The sequence below is a fragment of the Camelina sativa genome, chromosome 17, assembly GCF_000633955.1.
Source record: "Camelina sativa cultivar DH55 chromosome 17, Cs, whole genome shotgun sequence".
Lineage (NCBI taxonomy): Eukaryota > Viridiplantae > Streptophyta > Magnoliopsida > Brassicales > Brassicaceae > Camelina > Camelina sativa.
Window position 1 is genome coordinate 16,441,091 of NC_025701.1, and position 22,818 is coordinate 16,463,908.

Genomic DNA, 22,818 nt, shown 5'->3' on the forward strand with positions numbered 1-22,818 from the left:
TAACTTTGTTTCTATAAAGTTGCAATGTTTTGATCCAAAAATTGGGTTTCTTCTCGTACCCCTAGCTTTCAATGTTTAAAATTGTTAGTTTTCACACATTTTTGTTTCACACTTCTTTGTTTTCACACCTTTTTGTTTTTATGCATATACAAATTTTTATGGAATTTGAAATGAGTTTTTGTTCTTTGAGTATTATTAATGATGTCACCCTTTGTTAATGATCTCAAAAGTTTCAAAGTTTTGATCCAACAATTATTTTTCTTTGTCGCACCCCAACTTTCCATATAGGCACCTGTTAGTTTTCATACATTTTTGTTTTACACCTATTTTTTTATATATAGTTGTAATATTTTGATCCAACAATTGTGTTTCTTTGTCGTACCCCTAGCTTTTAATGTTTGCACTTGTTAGTTTTTGCACCTTTTTGTTTCACACCTCTTTGTTTTCACACATTTTTGTTTTTATATATATACAAATTTTTATGGACTTTGAAAGAAGTTTTTGCTCTTTGAGTATCATTAATGATCTCACCCTTTGTTAATGATCTCAAAATTTGCAAAGTTGTGATCCAACAATTTTGTTCTTTGAGTATCATTATTGATTCACCCTATGTTAATGATCTCAAAATTTGCAAAGTTTTGATCCAACAATTGTGTTTCTTCGTCGCACCCCAACTTTTCATGTTGGCACCCATTAGTTTTCACACCTTTTTGTTTTACACCTCTTTGTTTATATAAAGTTGCAATGTTTTGATCCAACAATTGTGTTACTTCGTCATACCCTTACCTTTCAACGTTTGCACTTGTTAGTTTTCACATCTTTTTGTTTCACAGCTTTTTGTTTCATACCTATTTGTCTTCACACGTCTTTGTTTTTATATATATACATATCTTTATGGACTTTGAAAAGAGTTTTTGTTTTTTGAGTATTATTAATTATCTCACCTTTTGTTAATGATCTCAAAAGTTACAAATTTTTGATCCAACAATCGTGTTTCTTTGTCGCATCTCCAGTTTTCCATGTTGGCACCGTTAGGTTTCACACCTTTTTGTTTTACACATTTTTGTTTATATAAAGTTGCAATGTTTTAATCCAACAATTGTGTTTCTTCGTCGTACCCCTAGCTTTCAATCTTTGCACTTGTTAGTTTTCGCATCTTTTGGTTTACACATTTTTGTTTCACACCTCTTTGTTTTCACACCTTTTTGTTTTTATACATATACAGATTTTTATGGACTTTGAAAAGAGTTTTTATTCTTTGAGTATTATTTCACACCTCCAAGTTTTAAAAATTATGATAATTATTTTCTTTTAATTTATTAATCAACATGATTCACTCATCTTTATTAAAATTTGGATTGTTTTATTTATTGATTCCTTCATCTAACTTTTGTTTGGTGTCGTTTTCCATTTATTCATGCATCAATCATCTCTTCCAATTATTAATCTAGGTAATTGATTGTGATTTCTAATTTTTCATAGATTTATATGTTTATATATTATAGCAAACTCACTTTTAGGTGTCAATTTAAATATAAGGGATAAGATTGTTTTTATTATCTCATCTACTCCCTCTGTATCATAATAGATGATTTTCTAGGATTTTTTCTTGTATCATAATAGATGATTTTCTAGGATTTTTATCAATTAATACTAAAAAATTGTAAATTTCAAGAACCATTAAATGAAAATATTAAAGTTTGGTGAACTACTATTGGTTAATAGTAATAAGAAATATTATTATAAATAAATAATGCATTTATATCTAAACATTAAATGTTTTTCTTAATTAATGTGAAAAATCTAAAACATCATCCTTTGTGATACAGAGGGAGTAACTGTTTAGATTTATTAATGATCTTAAAAATTGCAATATTTTGATCCAACAATTATGTTTTTTTGCCGTATTCACAACTTTCAATGTTCACATTTATTATGGACATATATATATTATGGACAATGAAAAGAGTTTTTGTTCTTTGAGTATTGTTTAACACCTCCAAATTTGAAAATTATAAGTATTATTTTCTTTCAATTTATTAATCAACGTTGATTCACTCATCTTTGTTAAAAAATTTTGAATTGTTTTATTTATTGATTTATTCATCTAACTTTTATTTGGTGTTGTTTTCCATCTACATGTATTGATCATCTCTTCCAAGTATTAATTTAGGTAATTAATTGTGATTTCTATTTTTTTATAGATTTATCTTTTTAGTCAATTTAGCTTGTTGCAGCTATAGCTATTTTTCCCTGATTCTCTTATTATTTCGATAGAATAATGATTCAATTTTTTTAAGATGAATATCTTTCAAAATTGATTATCTGAGTATGATTCAGTAAACTTCGATTTATATATGTTTAACATTATTCTCTTATTTTCACTGAATCGATTTTTCATTTTATATATACAACAAATATTTTATTTAACTATTTGGTTGATTAATCTTAGTCATTATTTATGATTTTTATACTATACAGTTAAAGAATTACCATAAAGTTAGTCATTTTAAATTTTCATTTTCCCGTACGATAATGTATGGGCTGACATCCTAGTATATATAATTACAGATTAAAGGTAAAGTTTGTAGTTTATGGGAAGGAGGAAGAAGAGCATAAAGGAGAAAATAAAAGAGAAATTTAGTAGCGGTAAACACAAGGATGAGCAAACACCCGCCATGGCCACGACCACCAGACCTACCACCACCACTACCACAACCACGAAACACCACGAGAAGAAGGGCATTCTCGAGAAGATCAAGGACAAACTTCCCGGCCATCACAACCACAACCACCCATGAACACCAATCCGATGAACTTAATTTTCATCATTTCATGAATAAAAAGGCCCATGGTCACTGGTCAGTCATATATATACACTTTATGATACATCTAGCAATTGTATGTTTTCAAACAATATTGTTGAAACCAAATAAAATAAAATCATGTGAAATTTTTAAATAATATGTTCTTAGACCATCTACAATATAAATATATTTTTTTATAATATAGAATAAGTCTAAATTAGAAAATGGTTTTCTCTAATGTGAAAGTCTATATCTGACTATAAAATAGAGGTAGTGTTAAAGATATTAAAAATCACTATATTTAAAAGAAGAAATATAATTTAAGTCTAAATATCCAGAACAATTATCCAACTACAAACCATCATTATACAGTCTCAAATACCTCTTTGAAACAACATTAAGTGTTTTATTCTGGCATTTTCCATCTTTATCTGTAATTAACACCTTTTATTCTTTTTTGGTTGTGACTCGAGAGAAGGCAACATAAAGCTGTACATGTGTGAAAACCGGTTTCGGTAGAAACAATCCAACATGTTCTAGCGTATGACCTTGACTTTTGTTTATAGTAATTGCAAACGCCACAGTAACAGGAAATTGTCGTCACCTCATACGAAAGGGAAACTTTGCATCAGGTGGACTAACATACATCCTAGGGGTAAGTACTCTATCACCAACCTTTTTTCCTATCAGGATTCTTGCTTCAATTACATGATTGGCCATCTGAGTAATAATTAACCTCGTACCGTTACACAAACTTCCCTTAGGATCTATATTCCTTAGCAACATGAAGGTGCTCTTATTTTCAACGTTAAAACATGGATTGGCAACCCATAAACTTGTTTACTGTTTAGAAATTCCTGAGTGTAGATCATATTATCATGAGCACTTGTATATGACGTTTCAATACTATCAGACCTAAAATATCGTCTCTCCTCACCTGTAAATAACAAAATAAAGATGAAATTTTAGATATGTATTTAATATTAGTATTTGTTAAAATTATTACTTCAATATCCATATTATGAGCTTTGCTTCTCTAATTAAGTCAGCAAGATCCGATTCGGCATCGATAGTACACACATAATATTTATTAAGATTGATTGGAATACCAAATCTTGAATGAGCCGTTCTACCACCTTCCAAAAGCAAAGCAGCTATACCACTTGAAGCAACATTTCAGAACAATATTACCTTTAGACCTTATATCAGCACCAAGAATAGTCCACAAGAAAGTTTTCCAATACCACCAAATCCATGAACAAAAAACATACCACATTTGTCGTGATTCACAGAGTGAATGATTTCTTCATAACCACGTCTTTGCTCCTCAGTTAGCATAGGTAACAACTCATTGTACAATTCCTGTTGTTTATGAGGCTTATATATTCTCTCATCTGCGATAAGCCTATTTACACCTGTGTTCATCATACTATTATCTGGTTTAGGCATTTTCTCAAACGCCGTAAGAGACATTCCATTCGATTGCAACATCAATTATATTTCAGTTAAACATATATTTTCTATCTGAGCTTGTGTTAACATTAGACCTACAAAAGTAAAGTTAAACACTTATTTATAATTTTGTTTTGCGAAAAATAAATAACATTCAATTAACCAAATAACAATTTGACTTGTGCAGGAAAAAACTTTTTTAAAAAGAATTATTTTCTAAACTTTTTTGTGGTCAAATATATCACTAATTCAATTCTTTTATAAATTTGTGTGGGCAAATATATTTTTAAATAATAGTTCAACTAATTTAACAAACCAAAAATTAAATTAATTATAAGACTAAAAAGGATTCCAACAAAAATGTAAATGGAAAAGAATTAACTAAAAAAGAAGCTATAATTTATTCTTCAAAAATAGTATTTATTTTCCTTTTTTAATAATTTTAAATGGGATTCGATTATTTTATTTTTGATTTTCTAAGTTTCGTTTAAAAAATAATAATTCATTTTTTTAAACAGTTTATTTTTAAAAGCGAAAAAAATAATTTGTTAAAATTACACGTTTCTATTTTCAATATATATACATTTTAATTGTCAGGACCTTTTGTCTTATTTAGAATCTTTGTTCCTCCTTTTGGTGATAGAGTATCCAGCCGGAATAACATGAGTTTTCTGGAGATTTACATCAACCCTATGAGATTTTGTCGAGATCACAAAAGATTGTGTCATATCATCAAATTAAATGAATATTTGTAATATATCCTCTCGAGATTTTCAATTCCTTCTATCCAAATCAAACCGTCATAATTATCTATAGAAATTTAATATTATAGAAAATATAAATTTTCTTGAAACAAATATTTACAAAAGATTTAAGTATTTATTCCCATTTTTTTTTTAAAGAATTGGATATGAATATTTGATTTCTGTTTTTTTTTCTTCTAATTTTCGTTTTTAAAAGAAAAATAATTTTAAAAGTGAAACAAAAGGTCTGTAAAAATTTACTTATTTTAAAAATAGGTAACTCAAAGAAATATTTGTAATATATTCTAGTATTTATTTTCTATTACTTTTAAATTTTAAATGAGACATAAAATTTAGATTTCTAATTTTTTTATTAAACAAAATGGAAAATTTACTATTTATTATATATTATTTATCCATCTAAAGCAATTTCAAATAAACAATAATTGTAAATTGTTAAAAAAAACTCTTCCTAATCTTCCTTAATCTCTTTCATTCTTGAAAAACCTCTGAGATATAAAGTCCCGAATCCAATTAATATTTCTTCCTTCTTCTTTCTATCAATTTAAGAGGAAGAAAGAATATTAGTCATAAATATTTATGAAGAAATATTAGTCACAAATATTTATTTAAATATTAGTCATAAAAAATATTTAATTTATTTGTAAATAGAAAGAAATCAAAGTCTTTAGAAAATTACCATAATTTTTTATGAATAGAATCCACCATGATTTTTGTGCAACTATAATCATTACAAAAAATATTAGCAACAATATTATTTTAAAAAATTAAGGATTCGGGTTAGCAAAAATTAATACATGAATTTCATTATATTCAATAGATCCACAATTATGATCATTGATCATCCATGAATTCAACTGAAAAAAAAATTATGTAATAGGTTACATATAAAAATAATTATAATTTAAATTTATTTGTAAACAGAAAGAAATCCAAGTTTTTAGAAAATTACCATAAATTTGTTATGAACAGAATCCACCATAATTTTTCTGCAACTATAATTATTACAAAAAAAAGCACTAGCAACAATATTATTTTTAAAAAATAAAGATTCAGATTAGCAAAAATTAATACCTGAATTTCATTATATTCAGTTTTGTAGATCCACAATTATGATCAATGATCATCCATGAATTCCACTGAAACAAAAAAATAGGTATTAGGTTACATATAAAATTTTATTTTAAATTACTAAACTACAAAACAAAATATAGAAAATAATACAACCTATATTTTTTAAAGATGGAGAATCCATAGACAAAGTCTATGATTGCTTGATCTTGCTTTCCAAACAACCACTACAAAAAAAAAAGCATAAAAATTAGAATCCGATGATAATATAAAATTGTCAAAAATTGTCTTTGCTCATTTGCTTGTAGAATAAAAAATCATGGAATAAAAATATGATCATGTTTAACCAAGAGAATAAAATTGAATAACAATCACCAATATAAAAAAAAAAAAATACAATTATTAAAAATACTTTACCAATTTGATTTTTTTCTTGCTTCATCAACTTGTCCGTCCAATCTTATTTTTGATATACAAAAAACATTCATGGTCCATGGCAGGTACACCTAAAACACAACCAAACAGTATGTAATGGGTTAAACTTTTGATATGATTCAACATAATAATTAGAAATTATAGCATCATAAAAATTAATCATGCAAAGCGCCAAAGCATATGGATAGTACATCAACATGAAAAAAAAATCAAAATCATACAATAGTAAAGTTGATTCAACCAAAATAATACAAAAGAAACATTATACTCTCAAAATATATGTTTAGCTTAATGAATCCGACCTCTACTGTTTTGGTTGAGCCTCTATATATATAGCTTAGAAGGAAAATCGTCATAATTATCTTTACCATTTTAATATTTTAAAAAATAGAAATATTCTTTAAACAAATATTATATTCGTAATATATTCTAATATTTATATTCCATTTTTTAAAAAAAGAGATATTGTGTAAATATATTAGATTTCCGATTTTGTAAAACAAATTTCGTTTTTTTTTTAATTTTCGTTTTTAATTTTTTTTTAATTAAAACTTAGAAAATGATAAAAATGTCCAGTTTTGAATCTCATTAATGGCAAATTAGTAATTTTAAGTTTGAGGATGAATGTGGTGCATTTCAGCAACCTAAATAGAGAACAAAAGCTTGTCCGAAAAATTTTCAGGGGTATTTTTCATTAAGGGTAAAAAACGTAATTTTTTGTGAGAATGGCTGTGAGCTCTCTCGACTTCTCCTTTAATATATTAGATTATTAAACAAAAAATGATTTACGAATTTAATCAATCGATTATTCAATCTAACGTCTCATTTAAATTTCTACAACATATATAAAAAGTTCTAAGATGATCTCGACGTCGACGAACAAAAATCACATTATACATATCATGACATGAGTGTTCTAAGAATAAACCATTTGTCAAATAAGCTCAAAAACCGTTTTCTAATTCACTTAAAGTCTCTTGGTTTGATGGTCTCCTATCAAACATTGTGCTGTACCAACAAAAAACACTGTTAATAAAAAGAAGAAAAAAACCAATAAATATGGTCTCTCTTTTTTTTTCTCTATTTTGTCAACATAGTAATGTGGTCTGTTTATAACACAGATTTGGGTGTATAATAAATACTTTTCTCTCACAAGTCACAACTAACAAGCATGTTGATGTTGAATATAGACCACACTACTTTGGGACGTAAATAGCAAAAATACATTAATTTTGGGGCTTTTATAAAAAGAAATATTATATTTTTTGTTTTTCTGTTTTCCTTCCTTTCCTTCTTCTATCTATCTCTAAGCACTACCCCTCCCCCGCAATTGAAGGTTCTCTTCGTCGCTCATCGATCTCAGATTCGAATATTTTTTTCTTCTTGGCATAGCGATTACAGATTCTAGGGTTTCGAATTACTTGTTTCCCAATCGACTCTTTCTCCTTTTTGATTTGCGGGGCGAAATTTGCCCTTAGGGTTTCGAAGATTCCGAATCTGTGGACGGAGGCAATTTCGACGTTTTCTTGAGCTGCTGCAAAGATGTTCTGGCGAATGGCGGGATTATCAACGGCGTCTGCCGTGAGTTTTCTTCTTCTCCCTGACCTATTTTCTTTTTTAATAAACGATCGTATGTGTAATTTATGTGGGAGAATAATAAGGCACGAGAAGAGTGTTCGCTGTTTGTTTTCTTGTTGATGGATTTAACGCTTTTTGGGGTTGTGGACGGATGTATTGAGGTTTCTTTTCTGTGGGATTTGGTAGCATCCTCTGTTTCTTTAGACGAATATGTTGCAGGGAGGTGAAGGGATTTATATGGTTTCTGGTGTGTCTTGCTGGTAGTCTACATTTCCTACACTAGTTTGTACAACGGAGGTGAAATGTTGAGTGAAGAGATTAGAGAAGATTTTTGACAGATGAAAGTCTTCCCCTGGTAATTGTCATCAGATTGTTTAGTAGTTGTAGTGATGACCTTTTATCCTTCAAATGGACATCAAAACATGCATAGGTGGTTATTGAAATGATACTGAAAACACTAGTAGAGGATGAGGAGGGAGATACTGGCGTATACGAAAGGGATAGTTCTGTGGAGTTTTATGTCACTTGTTTGTCTCATCTAGTGGGATTTTATTCATATTGTATGAATCTGGCTGCTCGCTATTCATAGTCTTCGTGCTTTGTGATTTCTTTTGCAGGTTGAAGCAATTTTGGACAAAGATAGTTTCACATTAGAGGAACTTCTTGACGAGGATGAGATTATTCAAGAATGCAAAGCCCTGAACGGAAAACTCTTGAATTTGTATGCTCTGTAACCACATTTTTGTTCTTTCTATTTCATGCTTCATGCTTAATGACCTTTTTTGGGAGAGGAAAAGAAATGCAATTGTTCGTATGTAGAGGTTAGAAGTGACAATGCATTGGCTTTGGGTGTTGAATATATTGCTTGAAAATGCTGTCACTTATTTTGATGTTCACCTCCAAAGCTTTGCTAATTAAATATACAACAACTAAAAACATTTCTACTTTCAAATATTATTTTGCGACATGCCATTTTTCGCATCAAATGATGTTGCTGTCAATTTGTTGAGCGAAATAATCTTCTTATTCTGACCAACAGTTGGATTTTCAAAATTCTTTTCTTAAATTATATTCGCTTTTACTGGCAATGCCCACTCATTCTTGACTATTGGATTTTCTTATTTCAGCTTGAGAGAAAGAGTGCAAGTGGAACAACTTATTAGGTACATAATAGAGGAGCCTCTCGAGGATGTTGAAAAGAAGCGAACTTTCAAGTAAGTATTGGATAAATGATCCAAAAAGAATCAATCGAAAATGAAAAAGTCGAAATTGTTTATTGTTTTCCTTCTGATTGTGTTTGATGAATTAAAAATTTGATATTCTTTTATGTTGTAGGTTTCCTTTCATTGCCTGTGAAATATTTACATGTGAGATTGAAATGATACTGAAAACACTAGTAGAGGATGAGGAGGTAGACATTGACTCTGTTACTTTCTCCTATATTAAAACTTCGTTAAATGGTTAAGGATCTAGGCTTTCTTACCTCCCATGATCTCCTTCTTTTTTTCAGTTGATGCTATTGCTGTTTTCGTTTTTGGAAGCTAAAGAAACCCATAACTCATTGCTTGCCGGGTACTTCAGCAAGGTATCCAGCATTCAACAATTTTTTAATTCAGAAAACTCATTGAGAACTTTCCCATGCTCTTATAGGGCTCCATAGAGTTTCCTCAACATGTGCTCTCTTACTTTTTCTCTTACCAGGTTGTCATTTGTTTGCTGGTGCGGAAGACGATTCCTTTCATGCAATTTATAAAAGTAAGTGATTTTGTTTCCCAGATTAAGGTGTCCTTATAAGAATGAATTGAACTTAGCTAGAATTAGTATTTTCCTTCTTTGTTGAGAGTATTGAACCATTAGCTAGCTGCTTTCTTGTACAATTTGAACCTTCTGTGTAACTTGAGATAATGGTCTTAAATAGTCGGAGATTTTGATGAAGATCTTTTTGGCTGTTTAATCATTGAGAGAGATTTTTACTAATCAACTATATTTAGTCGAACCCTGTTGATAAAATTTTGATAACTGGTACACAACTTCACAATGCTTTAAACACCAACCATCTGAAGATTAATTCACAGTATGGTTAATCTTGGATTTGTTTTGCTACCAGGATCATCAAGACATACTGAAGCAGCTTGTTGATTTGATTGGTACTACATCTATAATGGAGGTTGGTTTTTTTAATGTGTTATTAGAACTCCTGGTTTTTGCTCTACGTTTATTACACATCTACTTGAGCTGAATAGTTGGAAAAAATGTCATTTTTTCCTCTCCTTTAAAGAATTTATGAATCGTTTTACCACAACAATAGTAATAGACCCAGCAATAATGATGAGAACAATAGGAAAATTGATGATACTGCTCTCATCATTGTCTCATGGTGCGTATTGTTCTTTAGCTATTATTGTTAGTCTGTTACGCCAGGGACTTTTTTAATTATTATTGCCTGTAAACAATGAAGGTTATAATACTTGTAGGAGATACCGAGAGGTTGTAAACATGAAATTTTCTTTCAATTGCTTGTTTCCTAGACTCTTACATATTACTTGGTGTTCAGGTTTTAAAACGTCTGGTTGGTACTGATGAGCACCTATATTCAAACTACACAAGTGCAATGCAGTGGGTAGAAGATACAGATGTTCTAGAGATGATTGTGGATAAGTTTGGCTCCTCGGTAAGTTCCATTCAGTTGCATGGAATTACTTTTTTTTTCAATATGTCTAGTCTTAGGGCTTTCCTTCTTTACTTAAGATTTTATTCTATCATCCCAGGCATTGCTATGATGCTATCTACTGATATCTCAGAGATTTGTGTTATACTTTTGTAGGAGTCTCCCGAAGTACATGCCAATGCAGCTGAAATTCTTTGTACTGTAGCAAGATACGCACCCCCTGGTCTTGCTACAAAACTTTCCAGCCCCAGGTAGATTTTTCTCAGCTTTGGCTATTGTTTTCATTCACTCGTTAATATTGTTAAATTTCTAAGTAATCAACTTATTCCCTGTAAAATTTTATGCAGTTGCACTGGAAGGTTGTTGAAACATACTTTAGAAGATTCACGGCCCAAGTCTGTTCTCGTTAATTCATTGTCTGTATGCATATCTCTGCTGGATCCTAAGAGGTTTACAATGGGGACTTATCATATATATGGTCGTCAACTAACCCATGGAAGCATAGCAACTAATCCTGAGACAGTGGAGGGAATGCTTGGAAGCCTAGGTGAGCAAATATAGTATGGTTATTATATGTTCATATGTGGTTGTTTGAATCCTTGAATACCATATTCCCTATTGTGAGAGATGTGGTTGGGAAGGAAGAATACTGGGCCTTTTTTTTGTGGGATTTCGGAACCTACAACCAGATATTCTATGCACACTTGTTGCTTGTTGGTATGAAAACTGGTGAAACTGTATTTTTTTTCTAATTTTGTAGAGATTCACATTGACGTGCAAGAATATCATTATAGCATTTTGCTTTCTCAACTTTTATAGGTCTAGTCTCTTGGCTGCTATGTATCATATGTAATATGCTTCTCTACTGTGCAGGTGATTTACTTAAGCTTTTGAATGTTTCATCTGCTGAGGGTATTCTGTTAACAACGTATGGCAAGTTACAACCACCTCTTGGAAAACATAGATTAAAGGTATTTCTTATCCTCATTTGTATGATTTGTTTTCTAGTTATAATGTATCTTTCACTGTTATAATGGTTTTAAATTTTCTTTTTCCTAGATTGTAGAGTTTATTTCAGTCTTACTCACCGTCGGTAGTGAAGCAGCAGAAAAAGAAGTAATTCGACTTGGGGCGGTGAAAAGAGTGTTGGACTTGTTCTTCGAGTAAGTGGGGAACTTCATGATTTTAGTTGATGATATGCAGACTGCCATGCTAATTTGTGATGCAATTGTGTCTCAGGTATCCCTACAACAATTTTCTGCATCACCATGTGGAGAATGTAATTCTCTCATGTTTAGAGAGCAAAAACTCTCAACTTGTTGACCATCTTCTCAGTGAGTGCAATCTTATTGGGAGTATACTAGAGGCGGAAAAGGACTCAACATTAACTGCTAGTGATTCTGATAAGGTAAAGATACTTGATCGATAATATCTGGGGTTGGCATCAGTAGTTACTAACGTGCTTTATATATGATGTCTCAGCTTCAGCCTACTGTCCCTGCAGAGGGTAGAAAGCCACTCAGGACTGGAAATATTGGTCATTTGACTCGTATCTCGAACAAACTTCTTCAGCTAGCTAATAGTAATGTCGAAATTCAGTCTCATTTGCAGGTATACCATAATCTGTCTAGTGGGATTTATTATCTTTTAGTGGCTTGCTACCCATTCATGTACTCATGCAGATATGAAGCAGAACTAAATTATTGACTGGGCTTGAAAATATTCAATATGCTTATATATATAGTTGCTATTCGTAATTTTCTCGAGTTTTGGATGAGAGTATGATATTTCCTTACACTTTCTGTATGAATTTATAGAAGATCAGATGGTAAAAAAAATTGATCAGCGCATTACTCCTTTTTTATTTCTCCCAGAGATGTTTCCTTCATAGCTTGTTTGCATGTGAAAGATTGAGAGGGATTCTAGTCTTGTAGGGTCTGGTCTTTAGTATCAAACTCTTCATGTATTGTTGATTTTTTCTGCTACGTTCTTTACCAGGAAAATAGCAAATGGGTGGACTGGCAGACAGATGTCTTGTCAAAGCGTAATACATTGGAAAATGTGTACTCTTGGGCCTGCGGGTATGTATTTTTTTCTCTTATACGGAGTTTCTTAAGAGGCAAAGAAACTTATGACACCGGCTTCTGTTCTCAAATTATTACCAAAGCCAGTTCATACTGAAAATAGTGATTCTCTTACAAAAGTTTGTCACATTTGTGTAATTTGCTTTTGCTTTAATAGCAATCAAGATATATGATAAGTTGCACAGTCCACTAGGTGGCAATAAGAGCTTGCATTTGGGAATTTCTTTAGGGGGTGATAAATGTTATACATGAGAAGGCTGTAGTGATGGTAGGTGGTGTAGTAAATAGATAATTCTTTTTACTGATATTCTTTTGCTTAACAGGAGGCCAACTTCACTCCATGATCGTAGTAGAGATAGTGATGATGATGATTACCACGATAGAGATTATGATGTGGCAGCCCTAGCAAACAATTTGAGCCAGGCCTTTCGATATGGAATTTACAGCAACGATGACATGGATGAGGTGATGTTCTCGTTTTGCCTTGCCAGTTGCCATAGCTGCTACTTGTGATCTTTTCTATAAAAAAAAATTATTTTTATCAAAGATATTAGCCGCATGTTTCATTAAGCCTTGAAAGGTCATGGGTATTAACTTTCGAGCCAAAGGAGGGAATCGGTTCAGGATTGTTTAGTTATTTATTATAATTTATGTTGGCCTGTATTCCTGTTATAGTTCCTGAAATGTAGTTACAAGTCTCTGTATTTGATGGATAGTTAAACCATCACATCTTCTTCAATCATTCTGCGTAGTTAGCATGGGGTTCCAACCGTCTTCTCTTCCTTTTATCATAGTTAATTAGCCTGGAAGTAGCTTGGATTCTGCATGAGTTTTTGATTTTCATTGCATTATTTTCCTCATAATACATTGGTTCTACCATTTACATTTTTATTATTCCACTGCAGGCCCAAGGCTCTATGGAACGCGATGATGAGGTATATTTAGTCTTTTCCTTATCTTTTGGAATTAAGACAATAAGACTTGACTTTCGTTTTGGAACAAGTAGGAAGAAGTTTTTAACTTCTTTCCTTTCCTCCTTTCTGTGTTATTTTTTTGCTGAAAACTCGCCCAAATTTTTGTTAAGACTCATGTGCCTGTTTGTCTAAGCCACCCAATATGATGAAACTTCTAGTGATATGTTTAAAACCTCTTATGATGTCTATGTTGCAGGATGTCTACTTTGATGATGAATCTGCAGAAGTCGTCATATCTTCCTTGCGTCTTGGAGATGATCAGGAGAGGTAACGAGTTCAACTTTTCTTTTCTGGTAGAAATTAAACCATCGATTCGCATCATATTCATATATGGTTGATGCGATCCCTTAACTTACGAAATATAACATGGTGTCGTTGTAGTGATTCTCTCTTCACAAATTCAAACTGGTTTGCATTTGATGATGTTAAAGATGCGAACGAGCGCTCAGTGAGCTCAATTGCGTCCCCTTCACCCAATGCTGATGGAGATGGTGAGGATGGTGATGTCGTCATAGGTGAAGCCGATGAATTCAACGACACTGCAGCCTCTTCCCCATCTGTTGATATGGAAACAGAGGATTCTACATCAAAGCATCCTTCTGAAAACCCTAGTGAACCAGAACCTGAAAAGTCACCTGCTTGGGTTGAATGGAGAGAGACCTCTGAGTCCACTTCGCCTTCTTCCAGCCCAGATGAAGCTACTATATTGTCCAATGGTGATGTTCAAATTGAAAAAGAGGACAATGGCGATGATACTGATAACAAAAGTGCAGAGGATTCACCAGGTGCATCGGGCAATGGAACCAAAGAGAAGTTGCCAGATGGGAGTGGTGTTGAACCCACTGAGAGCTCACCGAAAGCTAGTGATGTGGAACACACTGAGAGCTCAGCAAAAGCAAGTGGTACTGCAATAACCGAGAACTTGAGAGATCTCGGTCCTGCTGAGACGTATGCGGATGCTGAATGCTCTGAACCTAAAAGCCCCCAGGAAACGAAAGAAACAGAGGTTGCAGCTGAAGCAGATGCCAAAGAAACCAAAGAAGCTGTGAAGGAACCCGAGAAGGTGTAGCTTGCGTTAAGGGCTTTACACAACCGGGTCTCTTTAACTAGCAAAACAAGTTCCTGCTGATGCTTTTGGTCGAGGCCTTAGTCTGTTTTGGGTACAATTTATTATTCTTTTTTCTCTTTTCCTTGTTTGTTGTTTTTACTCTTCATTGTATCATTTTTAAATCCGGTCTCTATTATTCAAAACATTATTGTCGACCCGAAAAAATTGTTACAAGCTTTTCATACTTGTTTGAGTTTTTTTTACCTCATAGACACATCAAGATCAAGTGTGTTGTAAAGTTGTTGCTCCCGTGCCGCAACAGATCTATACTTTCTATCTTTTTGCCAATCATCTTCCCCGACTAAGTCACTTTGCTATTTCTTCATTTCTCATTCCTGCTAAATGGTAACATCAAGTCATTTAACAAACTTTTCTCGTTAGCTTGAGTTCAAATGATAAGAATGGGAACTCATATATATAATTTAACCTCTCACTCTGAGCTTGAAATCTTGAATTAACTTGGTAAATATGGAGAAGACAGGTCATGTAATTGCCAGATTCTTCGAATATGGAAACTGATGATAGTTATCATTACCAAAGAAAATAAATGTATCTTTACCTTAACTTGTTAATGTTAAATTCGGTAATTATGGAAAGATTATGGATTCTACCTTGTCTACAAAAGATTTAACATTGCCTATTGTACAAATCTTCTTTTTCTCTATTGAATTTCAGTTTAGGGTTTTTTCTTCTTCTTCTTTTCGCCAAGCTTTCTTCAGAATGGCGGACCCAAACCAATCTGTCCCGGTACATCTTCCTCTCTCTCAATTGATGTATCTATCTATCACACACTCTCTCTCTCTCTCTCTCTTCAGTTGCTAATGATTAGCTGTGTCAATTTTGCAGACTTGCATACTAAAAGTCGATCTAAAGTGTTGCACCAGTTGCCAAAACAAAGCAAGCATCAAGTTGAAGAGTATCTCTGGTAATAAGAAAAAGTACTTCTTGACTCATATATTGTATAAGTCTTATAACATGAGATGATTCTTTATACTTAATTTTCAATGAAAACAGGTGTAGAAGAAGTGGCGTATAACAGCGAGAAAGGTCTCTTGACAGTCACAGGTGACGTCGAACCTATGGCTCTGGTTCGTAAACTTAATAAATGTGGCAAAGAAACAGAGCTCTTCTCAGTTAAGTACCCGATTGAAGATGATGATCTACAGAGCGACGATGAAGATGAAACTTCTTCTTCTGACTCTGCTAGTTCATATTATGATCCTAAACCCATGGAACGTGAATTCCAAGAGAAGATGAATCAGCAGGAGAAGAAGAAGAAGACATTGCTACAAAAAATACGTTCTTTTCTATGCTGTTTCACCAGTAAATCAAAGCTTGTACAGCCTTTACCGATGCGAAACCGAAACTGGCAAGTCCCATCAAAGTTTCAGTTGCGGCCTCCGCAACCGAGGCAGCCCTATCCACCAACGATGCGACCACACCACCTACCAATGATGCAGCAACAACAACTACAAATGATGCAGCAACAACAACTACAAATGATGCAGCAACAACCAGGTTACATGTTCCAGCAAGCATACCAACCTCATCTTATGCCAAATCAGGGACAACATTATCTTTTGCCAAATCCGGCACAACCGATGAAGATCAACCGTAGCCTGCATTTCCCGCCGACGAAGGACGGCAATGTAAGACTACTTTGAACTCTCAAAGTTGTTAAGGATTTTGGACAACACAGATTTTACTCTGCTTTTGTCTCTCTCTCTGTATTTTGTTTTACACTCAATGTAAAACAACACTCTTTTATTAGATATATAAACTGTATTTATAGGTTTACATGACACACTTTGACTAAGGGACACGTCTCTAGAAGACAACCCAATGTGGAGACACACACATACATATATTTAACTGGGTGTGTGAAACGAATAGTTTATACATAACACAAATCAATTACTTTCACTATATAATATACAAATCTTCTAAGATAATAAAATGAAGACTTGATCACATTCAACAGGCAAGTGACTCAAAACGCTTTGATTTTATTTCCCAGATGCATATACTAAGCAAAATAACTGTTTTTTAAGTGGCGTCTCCTTTGGCAATTGCCGGTGATGAACATTTCGTAAGTCTTGTAAACTTTTAAACAAAAGAAGAAGAGTAAATTTTTAAGTCACTCATTTGTGATTTCTCTGCATCTCCCAAAAAAGAATAGTCTGGTGGCAAACTTTTAAACAAAAGAAGAGGAGTAAAATTTTAAGTCATTAATGGTTGCATAGTTCGAACACTTGTTTAAGATGAGCTTTGTCTGTGTCAAGGAACAAGAATCTGATTCATAACACAACTGAGAAAACATAAGATCTGTGCCTATTGATAGTACTAGAATCTATCGTCTCAGGTACACGATTTCTCTTGGAGAATACTTGTCTTGAGATTTTTCTGTTCTGCATTCATGTTTTCCCCTCCTTTAATGGTTGTTTTCATGTTCGCCCTCCAAATCTTTCAAGTATCCCATGAACAAAAGAAACCCGAAAAGGAAGAATCCACCTGAAGAGCTCCCACCACCACCTCCGCCACCACCACCACCGCCATCATCCCGAGGCGGGAACCCATTTCCACCGTCATCAAGCTTTGGGGATTTCTCTTTTCCTGATATTTACGCAAACGCTAAAAAATTAAGTTCTGAAGATACCAACTAGAACAGACCAGTCCATCTCGGTTTTAGGAACTAGAATAAGAACCATATCAAGCCACAATATGAATTCTAAAACACAGTTCAATATTTGCTAGAATCGTGACAGATCATATAGTTTAAAGCCATTCTTGTTTGCTTGAAACACAAAATAGTTTCCTCAACATGAAAACGCACATCAATACAGTTAACAAGGAGAAGGATACAATGATTTACCATGAGTAGGAGCTTGTGTGATCGTTGGTGATTGCCGTGTAACGGTCTGCGTTTGCCCTTGACTGCATTTTGAATTCTGCAGGATATAAATCAGAATACGTAAACAGCTAGCTAATCAGAGACACCTAGAAAGAGAATACCGGACAATTAAACTATTGACCATAAGAGCAAAAGGATCTTCTTCAACAAATAAGCAAAATGATGTATGATGACATGCAAATCAACAAGTTATCTCAACAGCTAAAGAGTTAAACACATAAACTTAAGATAGGAACTAGATCGCAAGTAACAAATAGAACATACCAGCGCAGAGTTACATATAAAGACAGATCTTTTATTCTTAGAGACGACAACAGGTTGCACTGCATGCGTTCCAACTGCCTGGACAGAAGGAAATTTTCTCTGGCTCCACGGTTGGCGTTGCATAGAAACTGTTGTAGGATAACGCCTATGAAAGTTTCCTGTGTCACAGAGGACGAGTAGAAGAAGAGCTTTAGACTTCATTCAAAATTAGAAGAACGGACTAAGAAAGGATCAATGATACGACACTAGGATATGATTCAATTCTCAAGACATCAATAGTAACAACTCTCGTTTCTTCAATTTTTTCAATGAGAAATCCAAAACCCAACTTCAACAATGGCCACCAATTAGAAACTAAGTGCTAGTAAAAGCAAAACAAGAACCCAATATATCTGTTGAAATTTGAAGAACGATACAAAAAAAAAAAAAAAANCATAGACATATACCATTACTGGAAAAATGATTCAGTCGAGGAGGGAGGAACACAAGCGGTTGTGTACCAACACACAACGAGGGATTCATCACCACCATATCTGCAAAAAGAAAGAACAAATCCAAAGATTAAACCTTTGAACCATTTCAACACACCACTAGAGAAATTAAACACTCAAAATCAAGGCTTTAAACAACAATCATTGTTGGATTTATATGTATATATATATATTCAATTCACCAGCTTTAAAATTCGACTAATCTGTGCTGCTAAAACAAAACCATAAAGGAGGAAAAACCCTAAAATAATTTGCTTCAAAGTTCGTAGATTTTTTATTTTTGGTAAAGAAGAAGCAGAGAAAACTAGATGCAAAAAAAATCTGGAGATTTGGTGGTTCCTCCAAGTTTCTCGATCATAGAGAAATAAAACCCAGAAGAAAAGATTAGGATCGTGAATCGCACCTGAAGAACTAAACGCAAGAAGACGGGGAAAAAAAACAAGACTTTCCTAGGGTTTATCCCACAGATTAATCACAAACGTTGGCTTCTAATGCAAGATTTTGTAAATTGCCCAGAAACAATTCACTACGAGATTGCTAAATAATTTATTTATTTCTCTTTTCGTAAAGTCGGTTTTAATTTTTTTTACAGTAATAAGCTTTTTATTTATTTATTTATTTTTAAAAAAGAACTTGATCGGAAAAATTAAAAAAAAAAAACCCTAATTTTGAGCAGATCTTTCCAATTGAAACCAAACCGTGAAATCAAGAAGAAGCTGAGAGTGGGGAAAAAATGCTTGGTGGATTATACGGAGACCTTCCACCACCGTCCGATGATGAGAAACCCAGCGGCAACTCCTCCTCCGTATGGTCAAGCAGTACCAAAATGGCTCCACCTACGCTTCGCAAACCACCGGCTTTTGCTCCGACGCAAACGATTCTAAGACCTCCAAACAAACCCAAACCTGTCATGTCGTCGTCGTCACCGTACAAGCCTCCTCCTTCTTCTTCTTCTTCGTTGATTACTCCGGCGATAGAGTCATCACCTTCGCAGCCAGCATTGATCGGTGTGACATCATCTGTGATCGAAGAGTACGATCCAGCGAGACCTAACGATTACGAGGAGTATAAAAGGGAGACGAAGAGGAAAGCTATGGAAGCTGAGATGAAGCGAGAGCTGGATAAGAGAAGGCAAGAGGAAGAGGAGAGAGACAAGAGGGAAAGAGAAGAGAGAGAGAGAGATAACAGTGATCCGTCTCGGTTGAATATCTCAGGTGAGGAAGCGTGGAAGAGACGCGCTGCTATGAGCGGTGGTGGGAAGCGGAGATCTTCGTCTCCTCCGACTCCGGGGAATGTTGACGGGTTTAGTATTGGGAAATCGGAGACGATTGGGTTAGGAGTTGGAGCAGGTGGGCAGATGACAGCTGCTCAGAGGATGATGGCGAAGATGGGATGGAAACAGGGACAAGGGCTTGGGAAATCAGAGCAAGGTATCACTACGCCGTTGATGGCTAAGAAGACTGATCGTAGAGCTGGTGTGATTGTGAATGCTAGTGAGCACAAGTCTGTGGAGAAGAAGGTGGTTAAGAGTGTTAATATCAATGGTGAACCAACCAGGGTTCTGCTTCTTAGAAACATGGTATGTTGTTTCAATACACCCTCTTGAACTTATGCATTCTTTGACTTCAGATTTTTGATGTGACGCTACAGTGATCCTTGTTCTAGTGGACACAATTTGCTACAATGAGTTAGAACGGTCTGCTAGGATATGGGTGAGAATGAGAGAATCTGATCTGGTTCTTAGTTTAGAAATAGTTGCAATTCAAACTTGTTCTTGTATTAGGACACGCTTTGATACAAAAGTTTAGAACGGTCTGCTAGAATGATATTGCTGTTTTCCAGGATTTGATGTGGTCTTAGTTTATAAGTTGTTAGATCAAATTGCTGGAAGCATGTTAGATTGATAAACCCAAACCTTCGCTTGATTTTTCGGGGATTGAATGTAAGGCATATGGTAATACTGTTGAAGACGTTTGTGTGGAAAACGGGATTTAGTAAGGCTGCCACGGGAGAGCAGGAGCTTTTGTGGTACTTTGATTCTTTCAAGCTTGTATCTTGAAATAAATAGCTTTGGCAATTTTACAAAGAAAATTCTTTGTCATTGGAGCTAGTAGCTCATAGTTTTAGTTATGTTAATGTTAGCTTAGTGAACTTCAGGTTGTTATGGAATTTAGATTGTTTATTTTTTGAAAGCAACGTGCGAAAGTTACAGTATCTTCCCCTCAAATAGAATCTGGGACCATCTTTGGTTTTTGAGGCTAGCCTAGTTTGAGCACTCAGAATTGGATTGCTAAATATTAGAGAGTCTTCACATAGGAATGCATCTTCCTTCACATATATTGTCTTACCAAAGAGAATTTACTTTCATAAACATATGAATCACTCTTTGTGATTCTGATTGTTGTTCACTATAATAAGTACATGCTACAAAGATAGTATCTTTCTTTTCTCGTGTATTTACGCTCTGCGATTCTGATTGACGGATCACCTATTTTATCTGCGCCTGAAGGTTGGGCCAGGAGAAGTAGATGATGAGCTAGAAGACGAGGTAGGAGGCGAGTGTGGCAAATACGGTACAGTCACTCGTGTTCTGATATTTGAGATCACTGAAAAGGACTTCCCTGTACACGAAGCAGTCAGAATCTTTGTTCAGTTTTCAAGATCCGAGGAAACAACTAAAGCCCTTGTGGATCTCGATGGGAGATACTTTGGAGGAAGGACCGTGCGTGCAACGTTTTATGATGAGGAGAAATTCAGTAAGAACGAGTTGGCTCCAGTTCCAGGTGAAATCCCTGGCTATTAGCTGACAACAACTCCCAAGAAACACACTGCATCCTCTTCTTCTTCTTCTTCTATAAGAGATTCTTGATAGAGGAAAAAGAAAACCATTATAGATGAGGTTTTAAAAACATTTGTAAAGTACTTTAGAAACTTTTGGGATCTATCTGTTTATTGTTGATTAAAGTAGCTTCGTTAATGATGAAGAAATGTTCCTCTTCTTTTGATCATGTTTCTATTTTGCATTTTAATTAGTCAAATCGATTATATTTCATTACTCGATTAATGTATATAGTAAACTGTTAGCTTGTAAGTGAAACTCAATTGCTGACAGACATGATGCGATAGTGTGAAGGATACTAAGTGGGTCGGGGATATCCAGTTCGAGCTATTATAAATTGGGCTACTAGGCCCAATGAGTGTTACTATATTCTGAGAACAGTTTCAAAAGACTGTTAGCAATTAGCTAGTTAAAGGGTGAAAATCTGAAGTGTGATTTTATATTGATTACTTATTTTAAAATAAATTTAATTTAGTATATCAATTATAATATACTAAATCAATTATATTATAATGATAATGTTAGAATTAAATTTTATAATATAAAATAAATTATATTAAAATGATAACATTATCATTACTTATTTTATATTGATTACTTATTTTAAAATAAATTTAATTTAGTATATCAATTATAGTATAAATTTAATTCTAACATTATCATTATAATTTAGCTATTAAATTTTACCAATATTTACTACCTTAGTTGACAAAATGATAATGTTAAAGTAATACATTACACACTCTATTTATGTATGCAAAGCAAAAGAGATTTTATGGTTTGTCTTCCATTAATTGTTATTGTAGGCGGAGAGTAGAAAAAATTTCGGACGCGAAAATAATAGTGCAAAATGAAATCGTTAGACCAAACTTTAATGGGATTCCTAAACATTATTTTCGTGTAATTTTAGAACTAAAATATCTCTAACGGAATTCTAAAAATTTGAAAGAATTTTAAACAAATTAATAGTCATTAATATCTTTCAAACTTTACCTTGAGGAGGAATGGTGGCAATGGTTTTCAGTAAGTCTCTTTAACATTTTCGTTGTTTAAACATTTTCCGAATAACATATTTGTTTAAACATTTTCCGAATAACTACTCCAAAAATGGTTTCCAAATATCTTCACCATATTTGAAAGACATTAATATCTAAACAACAATGGTTTAAAACAAATAGTCACATAAAACAAATTAGCCAATCAGAAAATGTGTCGTTTTATAGGTTTTGTCAAAAGCAATTTTGTAGTCTCTTTACATTTACATTTACCTAGCTGACACAATTTGTTTACTTCCCTCATTTTCTCTCTTATATTTGTTCTCTTCACCATTTTCATAATCTTTTCGCTCTCTTTGTTTTTGCATTTATCACCA

The 22,818-nt window shown here is 33.4% G+C and overlaps 4 protein-coding genes across 7 annotated transcripts; 3 read left to right on the forward strand and 1 right to left on the reverse strand.

The window, feature by feature from the left end:
• Positions 7,782 to 15,144, forward strand: LOC104757415 (serine/threonine-protein phosphatase 6 regulatory subunit 3). 4 transcript variants are annotated; one of them, XM_010480155.2, is made up of 20 exons: positions 7,782 to 7,865; positions 8,008 to 8,110; positions 8,725 to 8,828; positions 9,235 to 9,321; positions 9,443 to 9,518; positions 9,618 to 9,692; positions 9,809 to 9,862; positions 10,215 to 10,274; positions 10,662 to 10,778; positions 10,932 to 11,026; positions 11,123 to 11,322; positions 11,649 to 11,746; positions 11,835 to 11,938; positions 12,015 to 12,183; positions 12,258 to 12,386; positions 12,774 to 12,856; positions 13,183 to 13,324; positions 13,765 to 13,794; positions 14,030 to 14,100; positions 14,215 to 15,144. In XM_010480155.2, exons 2-20 carry the CDS (start codon positions 8,072 to 8,074, stop codon positions 14,900 to 14,902), a joined length of 2,421 nt encoding a protein of 806 aa, XP_010478457.1. In that variant the 5' UTR covers positions 7,782 to 7,865; positions 8,008 to 8,071; the 3' UTR covers positions 14,903 to 15,144. The 4 variants fall into 4 exon arrangements, with proteins under 4 accessions (XP_010478457.1, XP_010478459.1, XP_010478458.1 ...); XM_010480157.2 differs by adding an exon at positions 8,327 to 8,462 and having other exon boundaries at positions 7,804 to 8,110; XM_010480156.2 differs by having other exon boundaries at positions 7,804 to 8,462.
• Positions 15,662 to 16,605, forward strand: LOC104759545. The gene is made up of 3 exons (XM_010482454.1): positions 15,662 to 15,688; positions 15,788 to 15,866; positions 15,956 to 16,605. The coding sequence occupies exons 1-3, from the start codon at positions 15,662 to 15,664 to the stop codon at positions 16,603 to 16,605; spliced, it is 756 nt and encodes a 251-aa protein (XP_010480756.1).
• Positions 17,143 to 19,160, reverse strand: LOC104757416. Its single transcript, XM_010480158.2, has 5 exons — positions 19,011 to 19,160; positions 18,563 to 18,649; positions 18,117 to 18,274; positions 17,814 to 17,889; positions 17,143 to 17,554 (listed from the first exon to the last, which is right to left on the reverse strand). Exons 2-5 carry the CDS (start codon positions 18,645 to 18,647, stop codon positions 17,373 to 17,375), a joined length of 501 nt encoding a protein of 166 aa, XP_010478460.1. The 5' UTR covers positions 18,648 to 18,649; positions 19,011 to 19,160; the 3' UTR covers positions 17,143 to 17,372.
• On the forward strand, positions 19,252 to 21,612 carry LOC104757417 (DNA-damage-repair/toleration protein DRT111, chloroplastic-like). The gene is made up of 2 exons (XM_010480159.2): positions 19,252 to 20,186; positions 21,117 to 21,612. The coding sequence occupies exons 1-2, from the start codon at positions 19,341 to 19,343 to the stop codon at positions 21,408 to 21,410; spliced, it is 1,140 nt and encodes a 379-aa protein (XP_010478461.1). The 5' UTR covers positions 19,252 to 19,340; the 3' UTR covers positions 21,411 to 21,612.

Excerpts from the sequence above, each read along its gene's own strand:
- LOC104757415 (XM_010480155.2), top strand. The coding sequence starts at position 8,072 with ATGTTCTGGCGAATGGCGGGATTATCAACGGCGTCTGCC. Across the intron at positions 9,863-10,214 it reads CTTTCATGCAATTTATAAAA|GATCATCAAGACATACTGAA; the intron begins GTAAGTGATTTT and ends TTTTGCTACCAG. Across the intron at positions 12,857-13,182 it reads GTGTACTCTTGGGCCTGCGG|GAGGCCAACTTCACTCCATG; the intron begins GTATGTATTTTT and ends TTTGCTTAACAG.
- LOC104759545 (XM_010482454.1), top strand. The coding sequence starts at position 15,662 with ATGGCGGACCCAAACCAATCTGTCCCG. Across the intron at positions 15,689-15,787 it reads ACCCAAACCAATCTGTCCCG|ACTTGCATACTAAAAGTCGA; the intron begins GTACATCTTCCT and ends TCAATTTTGCAG. Across the intron at positions 15,867-15,955 it reads CAAGTTGAAGAGTATCTCTG|GTGTAGAAGAAGTGGCGTAT; the intron begins GTAATAAGAAAA and ends CAATGAAAACAG.
- LOC104757416 (XM_010480158.2), bottom strand. The coding sequence starts at position 18,647 with ATGGTGGTGATGAATCCCTCGTTGTGTGTTGGTACACAACCGCTTGTG. Across the intron at positions 18,275-18,562 it reads GAATCATTTTTCCAGTAATG|GAAACTTTCATAGGCGTTAT; the intron begins GTATATGTCTAT and ends TCTGTGACACAG. Across the intron at positions 17,555-17,813 it reads CACACAAGCTCCTACTCATG|GAAAAGAGAAATCCCCAAAG; the intron begins GTAAATCATTGT and ends CGTAAATATCAG.
- LOC104757417 (XM_010480159.2), top strand. The coding sequence starts at position 19,341 with ATGCTTGGTGGATTATACGGAGACCTTCCACCACCGTCCGATGATGAG. Across the intron at positions 20,187-21,116 it reads TTCTGCTTCTTAGAAACATG|GTTGGGCCAGGAGAAGTAGA; the intron begins GTATGTTGTTTC and ends CTGCGCCTGAAG.